Source organism: Astatotilapia calliptera, chromosome 8 (assembly GCF_964374335.1).
Source record: "Astatotilapia calliptera chromosome 8, fAstCal68.1, whole genome shotgun sequence".
NCBI lineage: Eukaryota > Metazoa > Chordata > Actinopteri > Cichliformes > Cichlidae > Astatotilapia > Astatotilapia calliptera.
In genome coordinates, this window is record NC_137429.1 from 17724959 (window position 1) to 17737761 (window position 12803).

Sequence of the window (12803 nt, forward strand, 5' to 3'; positions counted from 1 at the left end):
CCTCAAAAACTCTATCACATATTCCTGAATAATCACTGACTAATAACATTAGCTACACTGGGTGCTGAGTAGGAAGGGTTATTTTCATGTTGCCAATTAATCATCTCATCACTATTTAAAATGCTTTTTGCAGCGCTAAACTGCGCAAAGTGTTCTCTGAGAAACTTAATATACATGCTGGACTTATCTGTCTCTTACTGCGCATGCACACAGTCATTCTAGCTGCCAAGCGCAAACTTCTTTGTAATTTTATTTCTTGCATCAGGGTTATTTTAAACAGCACAGTCTACTTTCCATGCATGAGCTTTACTATTCACCACTTACATGCTGTTATCATAGTGCAAGGAACTGTACTCAGTTATATCAGCTTTTGACATTATAAAGAGTTTAAAAAAACAATTGCTTCAATATTTTGTAAAATAGGTATCAGCATAAAGATGCCCTGTCCAAAGCCAAATAACCATACATCAGATAAATTACCTGAGTCCAATGATCTTTTTCCCTTTCTAGAGATATGCCAGCCTCTACTGCAGAGTAGGTACTAAAGTTATATTAGGTTAGGGACCACCTGTCTTACCACTAGGCTATCTAACTTGCAGACAGTTGGGCCCACGGATGACATTCCTGTCCCTTTCAGGGATTCACACTTTGACCCCAGGGGCAGAGGTCTTGTCTCCAAATTGACTCTAGCTGATGCATGCACATTTCTGATAAATGAAGGAGGAGAAGGCATCCATTGATGAAGATATATATAGTATCTGAATCTATACAAACAAATGTATGGGAAAAGAAGATGCTGCAAAGGGTAACTCTATAAACCCTATAAAAGCATGCTGCAACTGTTCACACCAACATGTAAGCTTCAGGTATTGACCTGTATTTTAAGTGTTGCTTTCAGTTGTCTTGAGGAAAAAGAAAAGCCACGTTTTGGAGCACTACAATACAAACTAACATTACTTTAGATGACAACATGTTGGTACCTTTGCTTATGTAAGAACTTGAGTGCAATTCTTGAGGGAAATAAAAGGAGATGGCTAATGAAAGGAATGTTAGCAAAGGGTTAGCTTAGCTTAGGAGAAAAAAAATAGCTTGAGCCTCTCAGTAGGGGAAAACACCAAACACATGCCACTGCTAATAAAGAAACCAAAAATTTTTTATGCTTACTTTATATGCAAATTGTCTTGATTTTATGAAATTAAAGACAAATTGTTTTTCCTTTTTGTTCTATCTTCGTGCTAAGGTAAGTAGCTTCTCTCATATTTAAAGGAAAGTAGCTTCTCTCATATTTAATGATTTTGCACTTTCTCTAATTGTCTGCTAGAAAGCAAATGAAGTATATTTTCTAAATATTCTTACACAATCTTATAAATAGTTGTACTCAGTGTAAAAATTTGCAAAATATTTAGGTTTTACAAGGATGCAAGGCTAGATGATTGCTAACTTGTTAAATTCTGAAAAACTGTAGGCATCTATCAAATATATATAATTTAATGTATGTTAGGTGGGTCAGCCATGTATTACCATATATAGCTACATAGCTTACATCTAAGGGAGTACAGCATATCTAACAAAGTATTAAGTGAGGTAAAATAAACCTAAAGATAATCTTTCAAATGCTTGTTGATCTCAATTTTAATGTGAGCATAAAAGGTGATAAGTGAGAGATTAGTCTGACACTGCAAGGAGCTAGATAAAGTGTCAAAAACTTAATCGCCTAGTACTCGTTTCAGTGTATTCTGTATGTGTCCAGCAAAGTTTCAAAAGCTCAACAGGTTTAGTAAGCCTATTAATCTCGTCATCCTGCAAATGTGACCCTTTTCAACATCACATTATCCTGTTTTGTCTCTACCTAAACAAGGTCTCACTCAGGGTGCGTCTCTTTTTGAACTCCCCAAGGGTGTCATATCTCCAAAACTCTTCGCTCACTGGAGGGCGTGGGTGACTTGAGTGTCAGGAAAGCTTTGAATAACAGAAAGAGAGAGAGGGGAGAAATAAAAAGGAAAAAAGCCCCACAAGCCCTCAGTCTTCCAGCAGCAAACAGAAGACACAGGAATAACCATGCCTGAGCCAGTCCCTGAAGGTATGCAGATACTTTTTGTAACATCATACTTCATTGTAATTAGTTTAGAGAGTTTCATTATACTGAGGTGTGTTGACTTGAAAAATATAAATAACAGTAAATTCACACGAATGTTGTAGAAATTAATGGATAATGTGAATTGTTCCCTATATTTTGTTTTCATTTTTTCAGTGTTAAATATATAATCATTACATAGTGCACTAAAACTGAGAAATTTTATTTTAAAAATAATATATGCATATTTATTTACACTACACATATCCTATAGGTTGTGAAAAACAAACAAGAGTACTATGAAAGATGGTTTTGTAGTATTTTGTGCAGCATGTCTGCTGTTATGGCAGAAAATACAAGCAGATGACCAAACTTAAATGAGGTGAAAGTGGCTTTGGTATTAATGTTATAGCTACTGGTGAGACTGACCATGAGTTTGAACCCGATATTAATATTACAAAGTGATTGATACAAAATATGATGGAAAATAGCCATCATTTTTTATTGATAAATGAAATAATTCACTATTGATACTACGCATTTGTCAAGGATATTCCCATTTCACCTGTCTGCTTTCTTGTTATCTGTCCATAAAGAAGATTTGAGACGGAGTAAATAATGACGTAGCCAGTTGTTATTACATCACTAGACTGAATATCTTTATGACATCGGAGCACAGATTGCTTTCTTGTTGGCTGAACTGGCAAGCTTCCAGCTGCAGCAGCTCCATAAGCAAATACTGCTGGAGCTTTACGTGAGTCCTATATGAAGGTCAGCTTGTGTCACTGTAGCTGACTCACTTCATAGAACATATACACAGTACTTGTTTTCAATGCAGCATTCAGGGTAAAAAACTGTTGTTGCTATTATATATGATAATCTGCATTTTGGATTATGTAATGCCCAATAGGATAGGGATTTGACATCCTTGATTGCATCATGCCTTCTCATATATAATTGCCTGTTGACCTTCACTACTATCTTCCACATTGACCCATTCAGTATCACCTTAAATCAACCGACTAAGCTGATAGCAGGCTCAGGTTGCAGACAGTCTCAGTTGCCCTGATAGATCTCTTGGGATAGCCGAGTTTTGTAGGGCAAGATTGTGCTGACGGGTGTTGAGCCTCCCAAACCCTTTCCCCCAAGGGGTCTCCCGCTGACCACATTGTGATAGTGAAAGTCATAGGCTTTGCTGGAGTTGTTCACACATTATTCTTAATTCTACTGTGTAATATTTGATTCTGTTTCCCAGCATCTGTCCTTGCCCTAATCCTTTTAAAGATCTAATCATGGCCCTTTTATTTTTATCCCAGAAACCTAACCAGGCACTGCTGTTATTCACCATATAGAGCCAAAGTGTTATGAATATGATTCCACTTTGCATACTCTGCCTGCACCACCCACTGCTCTGTCATTCCAAGCCAAACTTAACTGCAAAGCTTCAAATACAAAGATCAGATAACCTGGCACTTTTTCGTTTTTAAGCTGTGCTTGGTGCTTCTAGGAAATATTTGACGAAATATATTTTTTAAATACTTTCTCAACTAATACTCTTATTGAAAAGAATTTTGGTGACATTTTGTACCTAGCGTGCAACACCACTATTTACCCACAAACTGAATTACCTTTCACATTTCCACATTAGTTCAAAGATTTTCTGTGCTACTTCACTTAACAGCACTCAGATCACACCCTCAACTAACAGCTAAAAATACTCTGCAGTAAGCCCTGACCTTTTCTACTTTCATAGAGTTTCACACACCCTGACGTATCGGGTTTTGCCTAACAGTTTTGGAGTCCCGGCTGAGATAAATCATTATGTAATCTGTCATTTTCACCTAAAGAGTTCCTTCTTGGTCTTCAGGTCTGATGCCCTCTTTAATGTGGCACTGCTCCAGAGCAGTCAGTCAAGTGTGTGACAGTTTTCTAGTCAGTGGTTGGAAGCAATGGTATGATCCACGGTCATAATTCCTTTCATCGCTGTGTCCTGATGAAACACGATGAGCACAAGCTGAATCAAAACTGCTCTGTGAAGTTTCTCCAATCCCTCTGCGCTGTTTATCTTCAAAAGGGTTCAAAAACCTCAACTTAAAATAATGAAATGATTAATGTCCACTTGGCGAATGAATACATTTGTCTTTAAGTCACTCTTGATGGCAAAATCTGTGATTTCATAATCCATATAATAAAGTACCACCACTAGAAACCACTGTCACTTCCTCACTGAGTGGCAGAGCTTTCATTAACTGCATATATAACACAATAAGCAGCTTAATCATCAAAATTTAGCAAGCACATGCAGATATTGTGGCATGAGGCAAGAAAGGTTTTTTTTTTTATCTTTCCTGGCAGCAGTGCTGAAGCAAGACATCAGAGAACGTGTTTGACTGCCTGGTGCAGGGAAACGTCCGGGTTATCCATTTATTATCCATAACCATTCACCACAGTCATTTGGACGACTTCTGCATCAGCTGATGGAGGAATCCAAGCAGTGCATTGATCCAAACTGAATTCAAATAGCAGCAGCAGTGACGGGAAAATTCCCTCTGAAAGTAATACAGTGGCATTCCACAGCTAGCTGTTCAATTTCCAGGCCCCAGAAATCAATTCCTTCAAAGTAAGATGTCCGTGAGTATAGTACAGCTAGCGCAGCCCGTGTTATTGTTTTAACATGTTATATGTTGTTTTACATTATTTTAGTATTGCAGACATTTGACACTAAACAATCATACTTATATCTAGTTTATGTCAGTCATTAAAAATGACTTTTATCCTCTGAGACTTCTCTGAAACTCTGTGTCAGTGTATCAGTGTAAAATTATACAAAGCTGTTTTTGTCAGTCAGCTACATTACAGTATATGTTCATATGCAAAGTAGTTCAAGCATATCAAAATTTAAAAGGGGTTTTCTGGCATCAGGGTGCTTTATATACATTGGCAACTTATCTCTGTGGCTGAATTGTACCTATAAAAGTATGCAGAGCTGTAGAGTTGGTTAGTCTTGTTCAGATTGATTTATTTTTTGTATTGATTCGCAAAAGATAAACTTAGAAGGCAGAGATGGATGGCAGTACTAAAGAGAAGCGACTTTCAGCCAAATTTTCTGAAGCTGTCACTTCAAGTTAGAAGATTTTGACAGGAGTGGACAGACAACTTGTTTAAATGGAGTAATCCTGCCATTTTTTTACATTTTTTGACCATCTGTGTAAAGTTGGTGTTTCTGTTTGACAAGTAATGACAAGCTGTTAGGAATTTTTAATAATGCATGAAGTGTAGTACCTAGTTAAACCTAGTTTTTACTTATCCCCAGGTGTCCAGTGTAGTATAATCACCTAGAAATCACAAACAGCGACTACAGAGATGGAGTTGAAACTTATTACACAAATATTACTTTCACAAAAAGCATTCTAGGTCATCAAAATTGGGTTTTAAAAGTATCCTAAGTATCATAAATACAGGTCTGACTCTTACAGAAGCCAAACTCTTTGAATATAAGTCAACAATTCAAAGAGTTATGATTTTTTATAACACCGACCCCTTGCCTCTTGACATACATGCATTAAATAGTGTGACTTCACACTCTTGAGAACAATGTGTCGGCTTCACTGACACATTGTTCCAGTAAACAGTGTCACTTTCTGATCTCTATGCATGTGTGAAAATGCGCCTCTTTCCTGTCACCTCTGCCAGTTAAAAGCAGTCTTTGCCCGGCCAGAATTATTGGTTGATGACATCTCTGTATTATGTTTATACCAATGAAATGTTTTTATATTTTCACACAAAAATATATATTGTTGTGCGTCTTTCTTAAATTTATAAATTTATTTAAAAAAAAAGATTTATAAAAAAAATCTTTTTTATAATATATATCACTATGGGCTAATTTTATAGTTTTTTTCTTTGTTTTTTATTTTTTGTTTTGCTTTGCAACCACTTTTCCAAAGTGCACAATGTCTGTGGCGTCAGGTTTGCGCCACAGACATTGTGCACCAAAATGTCAATAATTGTGTTTGTCATAAGGATAATGTAAGTCTTGTTCTTTTTTTAATATACTTGTATATTAACATCTATCAGCGCATCTTCAAAAGCCTCCTAATTATATGAGTAGCAGAACTGCACATGAAACCACCGAAAGTCTCTGAGGGGACTATTTTGACTGTGAGAAGCAGCTGTTCAGAAGTTCATTACACTGCTTTATCACAGACTTGTTGAAGATGATCAAGATTCTCTCTCCATGTGGACTTACATAGCAGATGCCGGTGCAGATTTACACTCAATGCAGGTCTTAAATCCTCAAACAGGATATATGAAGTATTAAAACCAAAAGCTCGTTTTTCTCTGAATACTATTTCAATTTATATCTGTTTCCAGCTTCTTCTACTGAAAAAAAATTATCAAGCTGTCTCATTTTTTCCTTTTGTTAGCACAATGTCATATGAGATAATGCAGTTGTAGCATTAAATATAATGTTGTTATGAGGCATGCAGGCATGTATTAGTATTGTATTCTACACATTTAAGATCTTTTAAAAAGAGAAACACAATAAATCATGATTATATTTTCTGTCACAACACCTGTTTTATCCAGAAATTTACAACATGTGGACAGTAAACCACACCAGGTCAAGTTGGAGTGGCTATTCAAGGAAACTTTGTGTAGCTAAGAGAATATGGTATGACTTCAGGGAGGTCATAAGATACCATCCCTGGCCTTTAGCAGCTACTCCAGTGACCCCCAGCAAGACACTGTGGAAGTCGGGTGTATTATAAGCCTCTATTTCCATTGACAAGTTGCTTTTACCATATTTAGGCTTTAACAATCACATTGGATGTGATTGTTAAAGCTACTTTTTAAAAAGTGGCTACTTTGTATGTAAAATGTATCTTCTTACCGTATGCCATATTTAAAATTTACATTCTGGGATTAGTAGCTTCACTAATAAATAAGATACATGGTAAACGTCATCATTTTGTAGAAAGCCATTACCCTCAGACAAACAGGACCTTTAACCATTGTCAGACTAGGTGTTATTAAAGATGCAAAACAGTAAGTCTACTAAAGATATCGTTTTCCCTGAGAGGAAGGATCCTTTGAAAACAGATAAAGGATTCTTAAATGTAACAGATCACAGTACATTTCTATAACTTCTGAATATATTTTTCTAACCCTTTTCCCCTTTTTGTGTTTTTCAGAGAAACCAGCGGTGGGTAAGTAAACTGCTCCACAACTGACCTTTTGCGTGTCTTACATTATCACATGGTGACATGATTATAGCTCTCACATTTTCACTTTTCACTCATATATCATGTCAACTGCATGTATCAGACAGAGGCAGGCTTCAGCTTATAATGGCGTGTAATCAGTGTCCACTGATATTATTAGTGTGAATGCTTGAAAAGCATTCACAGTATTGTTATTCGAATCTTTATTAGTGTGAATGCTTGAAAAGCATTCACAGTATTGTTATTCGAATCTTTATTAGTGTGAATGCTTGAAAAGCATTCACAGTATTGTTATTCTAATCTTTATTATTATTGTGTGGATGCTTTAAGCATCCACACTATTGAGTTCCTGTTTCTCTTTATTCTTTATTATTGTGTGGATGCTTTAAGCATCCACACTATTGAGTTCCTGTTTCTCTTTATTCTTTATTATTATTATTATTATTCTAGTTGCTTCCGTACACTTTTTGCCGTTAAACTACTTCCACAATTTTCAGCCGATTTTCACCGTTCAAATTTTAAACTATTCAGCTATTTTTGCTAATTCCTGCTATGATTTTTGCTATTTTTAACTATTATACTTTTTAAAATATTCCACTTTTTTCCTTTAATTTGTCCCATTGAAATGAATGGGAAACTTCAGCAATTCTGCTAAAATTTGCTTGTTTTTGAAACTTAACTACTTCCTCATATTTTCACCTAGAACAACCATTCAAACTTTAAAATGTTCACAAATTATTGGGCTATTCAGGTATGATTCAGCTTTTTCAAATCTTTTACTGTTTTACTTTTATGCCTCTTAAAGTTTTGAGTTGCAAAATTGTGATTTTTCACAAAATACATGTGTTGTTATGGTTGCTATGCTCTTGGCTTCCAGTGTGCCACTGAAGGTTTTGCAATTTTCACTTCATGTCCGAACAACTTCCTGCTACTTGCTCAATTTTCACTCAACTTCCACAAATTATACATCAAAACGTAGGTATTTTTGCTGGCTTTCAGAAAATGTCACCATCATTGTTGTGGGATTTATAGAATTTTTGCAAATCTCCTCAGACTAACACAAGGTCAGAAAACTCTCCATATAAAGTGAATGGAGAGCTTGTTCAAAATCACCGCTGGATTTCTGTAATGAGAGGCATATTCGAATCGTCATATCTCCTTAACGAAGCAAAGTTAAGACATGAGGCTTGTCCCCGAATATCTTCAGACACCCCTGACGCTCACAATTCAAGAATTTCTTTCTCACCTATTACCGTTCTGAAATGAGTTGGACTTGTTTGAGGGTAGGAAATTCGTCCTTCGCTCAGATTTCTTCAGATTTCAAAGTCTGGAAATGAACCACTTTTTTCTCTCGTCATAACTTTTTGTTGGATTTCCACAGAGACCTGAAAATTTCCATGATTGTTCACCAAAGCCTGCTGTCTCTTACGGTGAAAGAATGATATCGATACTCCAAATAGATTTCAAGTTACAAAGCGTTGTTTGAGGGCAAGTCAAGGCAGTTTTTGCTTCGCTCTACTCAGTTATGGTGCATTAGAAGTCAAATATCTTTAATAATTCATATTTTAATGATAAATTGTAAACACTGGAAGATTCCCCCATCTCTTCTGAACAAAACGGTGTAAGAATGACCGTTCTAGCCCCTACGGTTAGGAAATTATGGTCATTTGTTTGAGGGGAGTCGTCACTATGAGAAATAGACTGCAATAATCCTGTGCCTCTCTCTGCTGCGTGTGTAAAAAGATGCACCTTTTTTGGCGGGAAAACGTAAACAGCCACTCTGATTGGTGGATTTAAATTCGGCAGCTCTCTCCCTCTGTGTCTGTTTGTGTGTGTGTGTGTGTGTGTGTGTGTGTGTGTGTGTGTGTTTAGTGGGAGAGAGAGGACCCTGCCCTTATTTGGCAGCATGTCATTGTAGGATTTAAATTGAATATAGTTAGACTGATTGACTGGATTAGAGCCTGTGTTTGTGTGTCCCTCTCTGCATTTCTGTTTCAATATGCCTCCATATTTGTAATTTTGTAAGTTATTGCTATTCTGCTAAATCATAGCATTTCTGGTACTTTTCGGTACTTGTGCTAAATACAGTATTTCTGCTAAATTATAGTATTTCTGCTTTATTATACTATTTGTGCTAAAACATAGTATTTCTACTAAATGTAGTATTTCTGCTTTTTATACTATTTGTGCTAAATTATAATATTTCTGCTTTTTATACTATTTGTGCTAAATTATAATATTTCTGCTTTTTATACTATTTGTGCTAAATTATAATATTTCTGCTTTTTATACTATTTGTGCTAAAACATAGTATTTCTACTAAATGTAGTATTTCTGCTTTTTATACTATTTGTGCTAAATTATAATATTTCTGCTTTTTATACTATTTGTGCTAAATTATAATATTTCTGCTTTTTATACTATTTGTGCTAAATTATAATATTTCTGCTTTTTATACTATTTGTGCTAAAACATAGTATTTCTACTAAATGTAGTATTTATGCTTAATCATACTATTTCTGCTTTTTATAGGATTTGTGCCTAATATAGTATTTCTGCTTTTTATAGGATTTGTGCTTAATAATATAGTATTTCTGCTAAATTATAGTATTTCTGCTTTTTATAGTATTTGTGCTAAAACATAGTATTTCTACTAAATGTAGTATTTATGCTTAATCATAGTATTTCTATATATTTCTGCCATGTCCCCAGGCAGCCAATCCTCTGTGAGGACTTAGACATTCAAATTTTCAAATCAGGGCCTGCACGGCTTCCCAGCCAATCATATATGTGTCCTGAGGCATTCAAATTTGCATATTGGGGCCTTCATGGCTTCTAAGCCAGCCAATCATATCTGAGGGCTGAGGAATTCAAATCCACAAATCAGGGCCTGCACAGCTTCCCAGCCAGCCAATCATGTATGTGGGCTCCAGGTATTCAAATTTGCATATTGGGGAATTCGTGGCTTCCAAGTCAACAAGTCATCCATGTCGTATATCTCTAAAAATTCACATTTTAATGATAAATTGTTAACACTGGAAGATTCCCCCATCTCTTCTGAACAAAACGGTGTAAGAATGACCGCTCTAGCCCCTACGGTTAGGAAATTATGGTCATTTGTTTGAGGGGAGTCCTCACTATGAGAAATAGGCTGCAATAATCCTGTGCCTCTCTCTGCTGCGTGTGTAAAAAGATGCACCTGTTTTGGCGGGAAAAAGTACACAGGCTCTCTGATTGGTGGATTCAAATTCAGCAGCTCCCAGGCTGACCTAGAGACTTACTTCTCTCTCCCTGTGCATTTTTATGCTGATTTTTTCATTTAACAAGTATATTTGAGGGACCCTCAGCATGTTCAGCATTTTTTCAGCTGTCCATTTTGCTTTTCCAATTTTTCTGTTTAACTTATTACTATTGTGCTAAATCATACTGTTTCTGCTATTTCATAAGATTTGTGCTTAATATAGTATTTCTGCTTTTAATAGGATTTGTGCTTAATATAGTATTTCTGCTTTTTATAGAATTTGTGCTTAATATAGTATTTCTGCTTTTTATATGATTTGTGCTTAATATGGTATTTCTGCTAAATTATAGTATTTCTGCTTTTTATAGGATTTGTGCTAAAACATAGTATTTCTACTAAATGTAGTATTTATGCTTAATCATAGTATTTCTATATATTTCTGCCTGGTCCCCAGGCAGCCAATCCTCTGTGAGGACTTAGACATTCAAATTTTCAAATCAGGTCCTGCACGGTTTCCCAGCCAATCATATATGTGTCCTGAGGCATTCAAATTTGCATATTGGGGACTTCATGGCTTCTAAGCCAGCCAATCATATCTGAGGGCTGAGGAATTCAAATCCACAAATCAGGGCCTGCACAGCTTCCCAGCCAGCCAATCATGTATGTGGGCTCCAGGTATTCAAATTTGCATATTGGGGAATTCGTGGCTTCTAAGTCAACAAGTCATCCGTGTCATATATCTCTAAAAATTCATATTTTAATGATAAATTGTCAACACTTGAAGATTCCCCCATCTCTTCTGAACAAAACGGTGTAAGAATGACCGTTCTAGCTCCTACGGTTAGGAAATTATGGTCATTTGTTTGAGGGGAGTCATCATTATGAGAAATAGACTGCAATGATCCTGTGTCTCTCTGTGCTGCTGCGTGTGTAAAAAGGATGCACCTGTTTTGGAGGGAAAGAGTGCACAGGCTCTCTGATTGGTGGATTCAAATTCAGCAGCTCCCAGGCTGACCTAGAAACTCACTTTTCTCTCCCTGTGTGTGTGTGTGTGTGTGTGTGTGTGTGTGTGTGTGTGTGTGTGTGTGTGTGTGTTTGTGTGTGTGTGACAGAGAGAGAGAAAGGCTTTTAATGGGATGATCTCATTCTAAGATTCAAATTCAATATATTTAGACTGGTTGACTGAATTGGATCTTGTGTGTGTGTCTCTCTGTGCATGTGTGTTTTCTTATGTGTACATATTTGTGATTGTGTGGCTGTTATAGATTTTTTTGCTGATTTTTTTCATTTAACAAGTATAGTTGAGGGACCTTCAGCATGTTCATCATTTCTTCAGCTGTCCATTTTTGCTTTTCCAATTTTTCTGTTTAAGTTATTACTATTGTGCTAAATCATACTATTTCTGCTATTTTATAAGATTTGTGCCAAATACCGTATTTCTGCCAAATATAGTATTTCTGATTAATTATAGTTTTTTCTACTAAATCATAGTACAGTATTTCTGCTTTTTATAGGGTTTGTGCTTAATATAGTATTTCTGCTAAATTATAGTATTTCTGCTTTTTATAGTATTTGTGCTAAATTATAGTATTTCTGCCAAATTATAATATTTGTGCTAAAACATAGTCTTAATTTAAAATTATAATATTCATAGTTCATCACAGTGTCTCTGGTAAATCACAATATTTCTGCTCTGTTGTACTATTTTTCTAAATCATAGTGTTTCTGTAATGTTTAAGTATTTTTGGCTAAATATATTCTTTCTGTTATCTTATACTATTTCTCCTAAATTCTTGTATTTTTGAGAAGTTATCATGTTTCTGGTAAGTTACAATATTTCTGCTAAATTCTGCTATGCTATTGTATTTCTGCCAAGTATTATGTTTCCTCTAAGATATTGCAGTTCTGCTAAGTTATTCCATTTTAGCAAAGTTCTTTTGCTTCTGCAAAGTTTTTACAATTTCTGCAACTTTTCAGCTTTTTCAGCTACTATTTGCATACAGCTTCAGCTTTAAGCATCCACACTGCATTTTCGCAGGAAATGCAAATTTTTCTAGTTATTATTCTAGTTGCTTCCGTACACTTTTCGCCGTTTAACTACTTCCACAATTTTTGTGCTATTTTCACCGTTCAAACTTTAAACTATTCAGCTATTTTTGCTAATTCCTGCTACGATTTTTGCTATTTTTAACTATTATACTTTTTAAAATATTAAGCTTTTTTCCTTTAATTTGTCCCATTGAAATGAATGGGAAACTTCTGC

General features: G+C 35.6%; 1 protein-coding gene across 4 annotated transcripts in view; it reads left to right on the forward strand.

The window, feature by feature from the left end:
- The first annotated feature begins 2008 nt into the window (after nucleotides 1–2008).
- The window catches only part of mybpc2b (myosin binding protein Cb), a 63720-nt gene continuing 52925 nt past the window's right edge, over nucleotides 2009–12803 (forward strand). For 2 of the 4 annotated variants that reach the window (XM_026178704.2, XM_026178705.2), the window contains exons 1-2: nucleotides 2027–2080; nucleotides 7270–7284. In XM_026178704.2, the coding sequence (XP_026034489.1) occupies nucleotides 2059–2080; nucleotides 7270–7284 (37 nt within the window). In that variant the 5' untranslated portion in view covers nucleotides 2027–2058. Of the gene's footprint in view, nucleotides 2081–7269; nucleotides 7285–12803 lie in introns of all 4 variants that reach the window. The other 2 variants (XM_026178703.2, XM_026178707.2) reach the window with 2 other exon arrangements.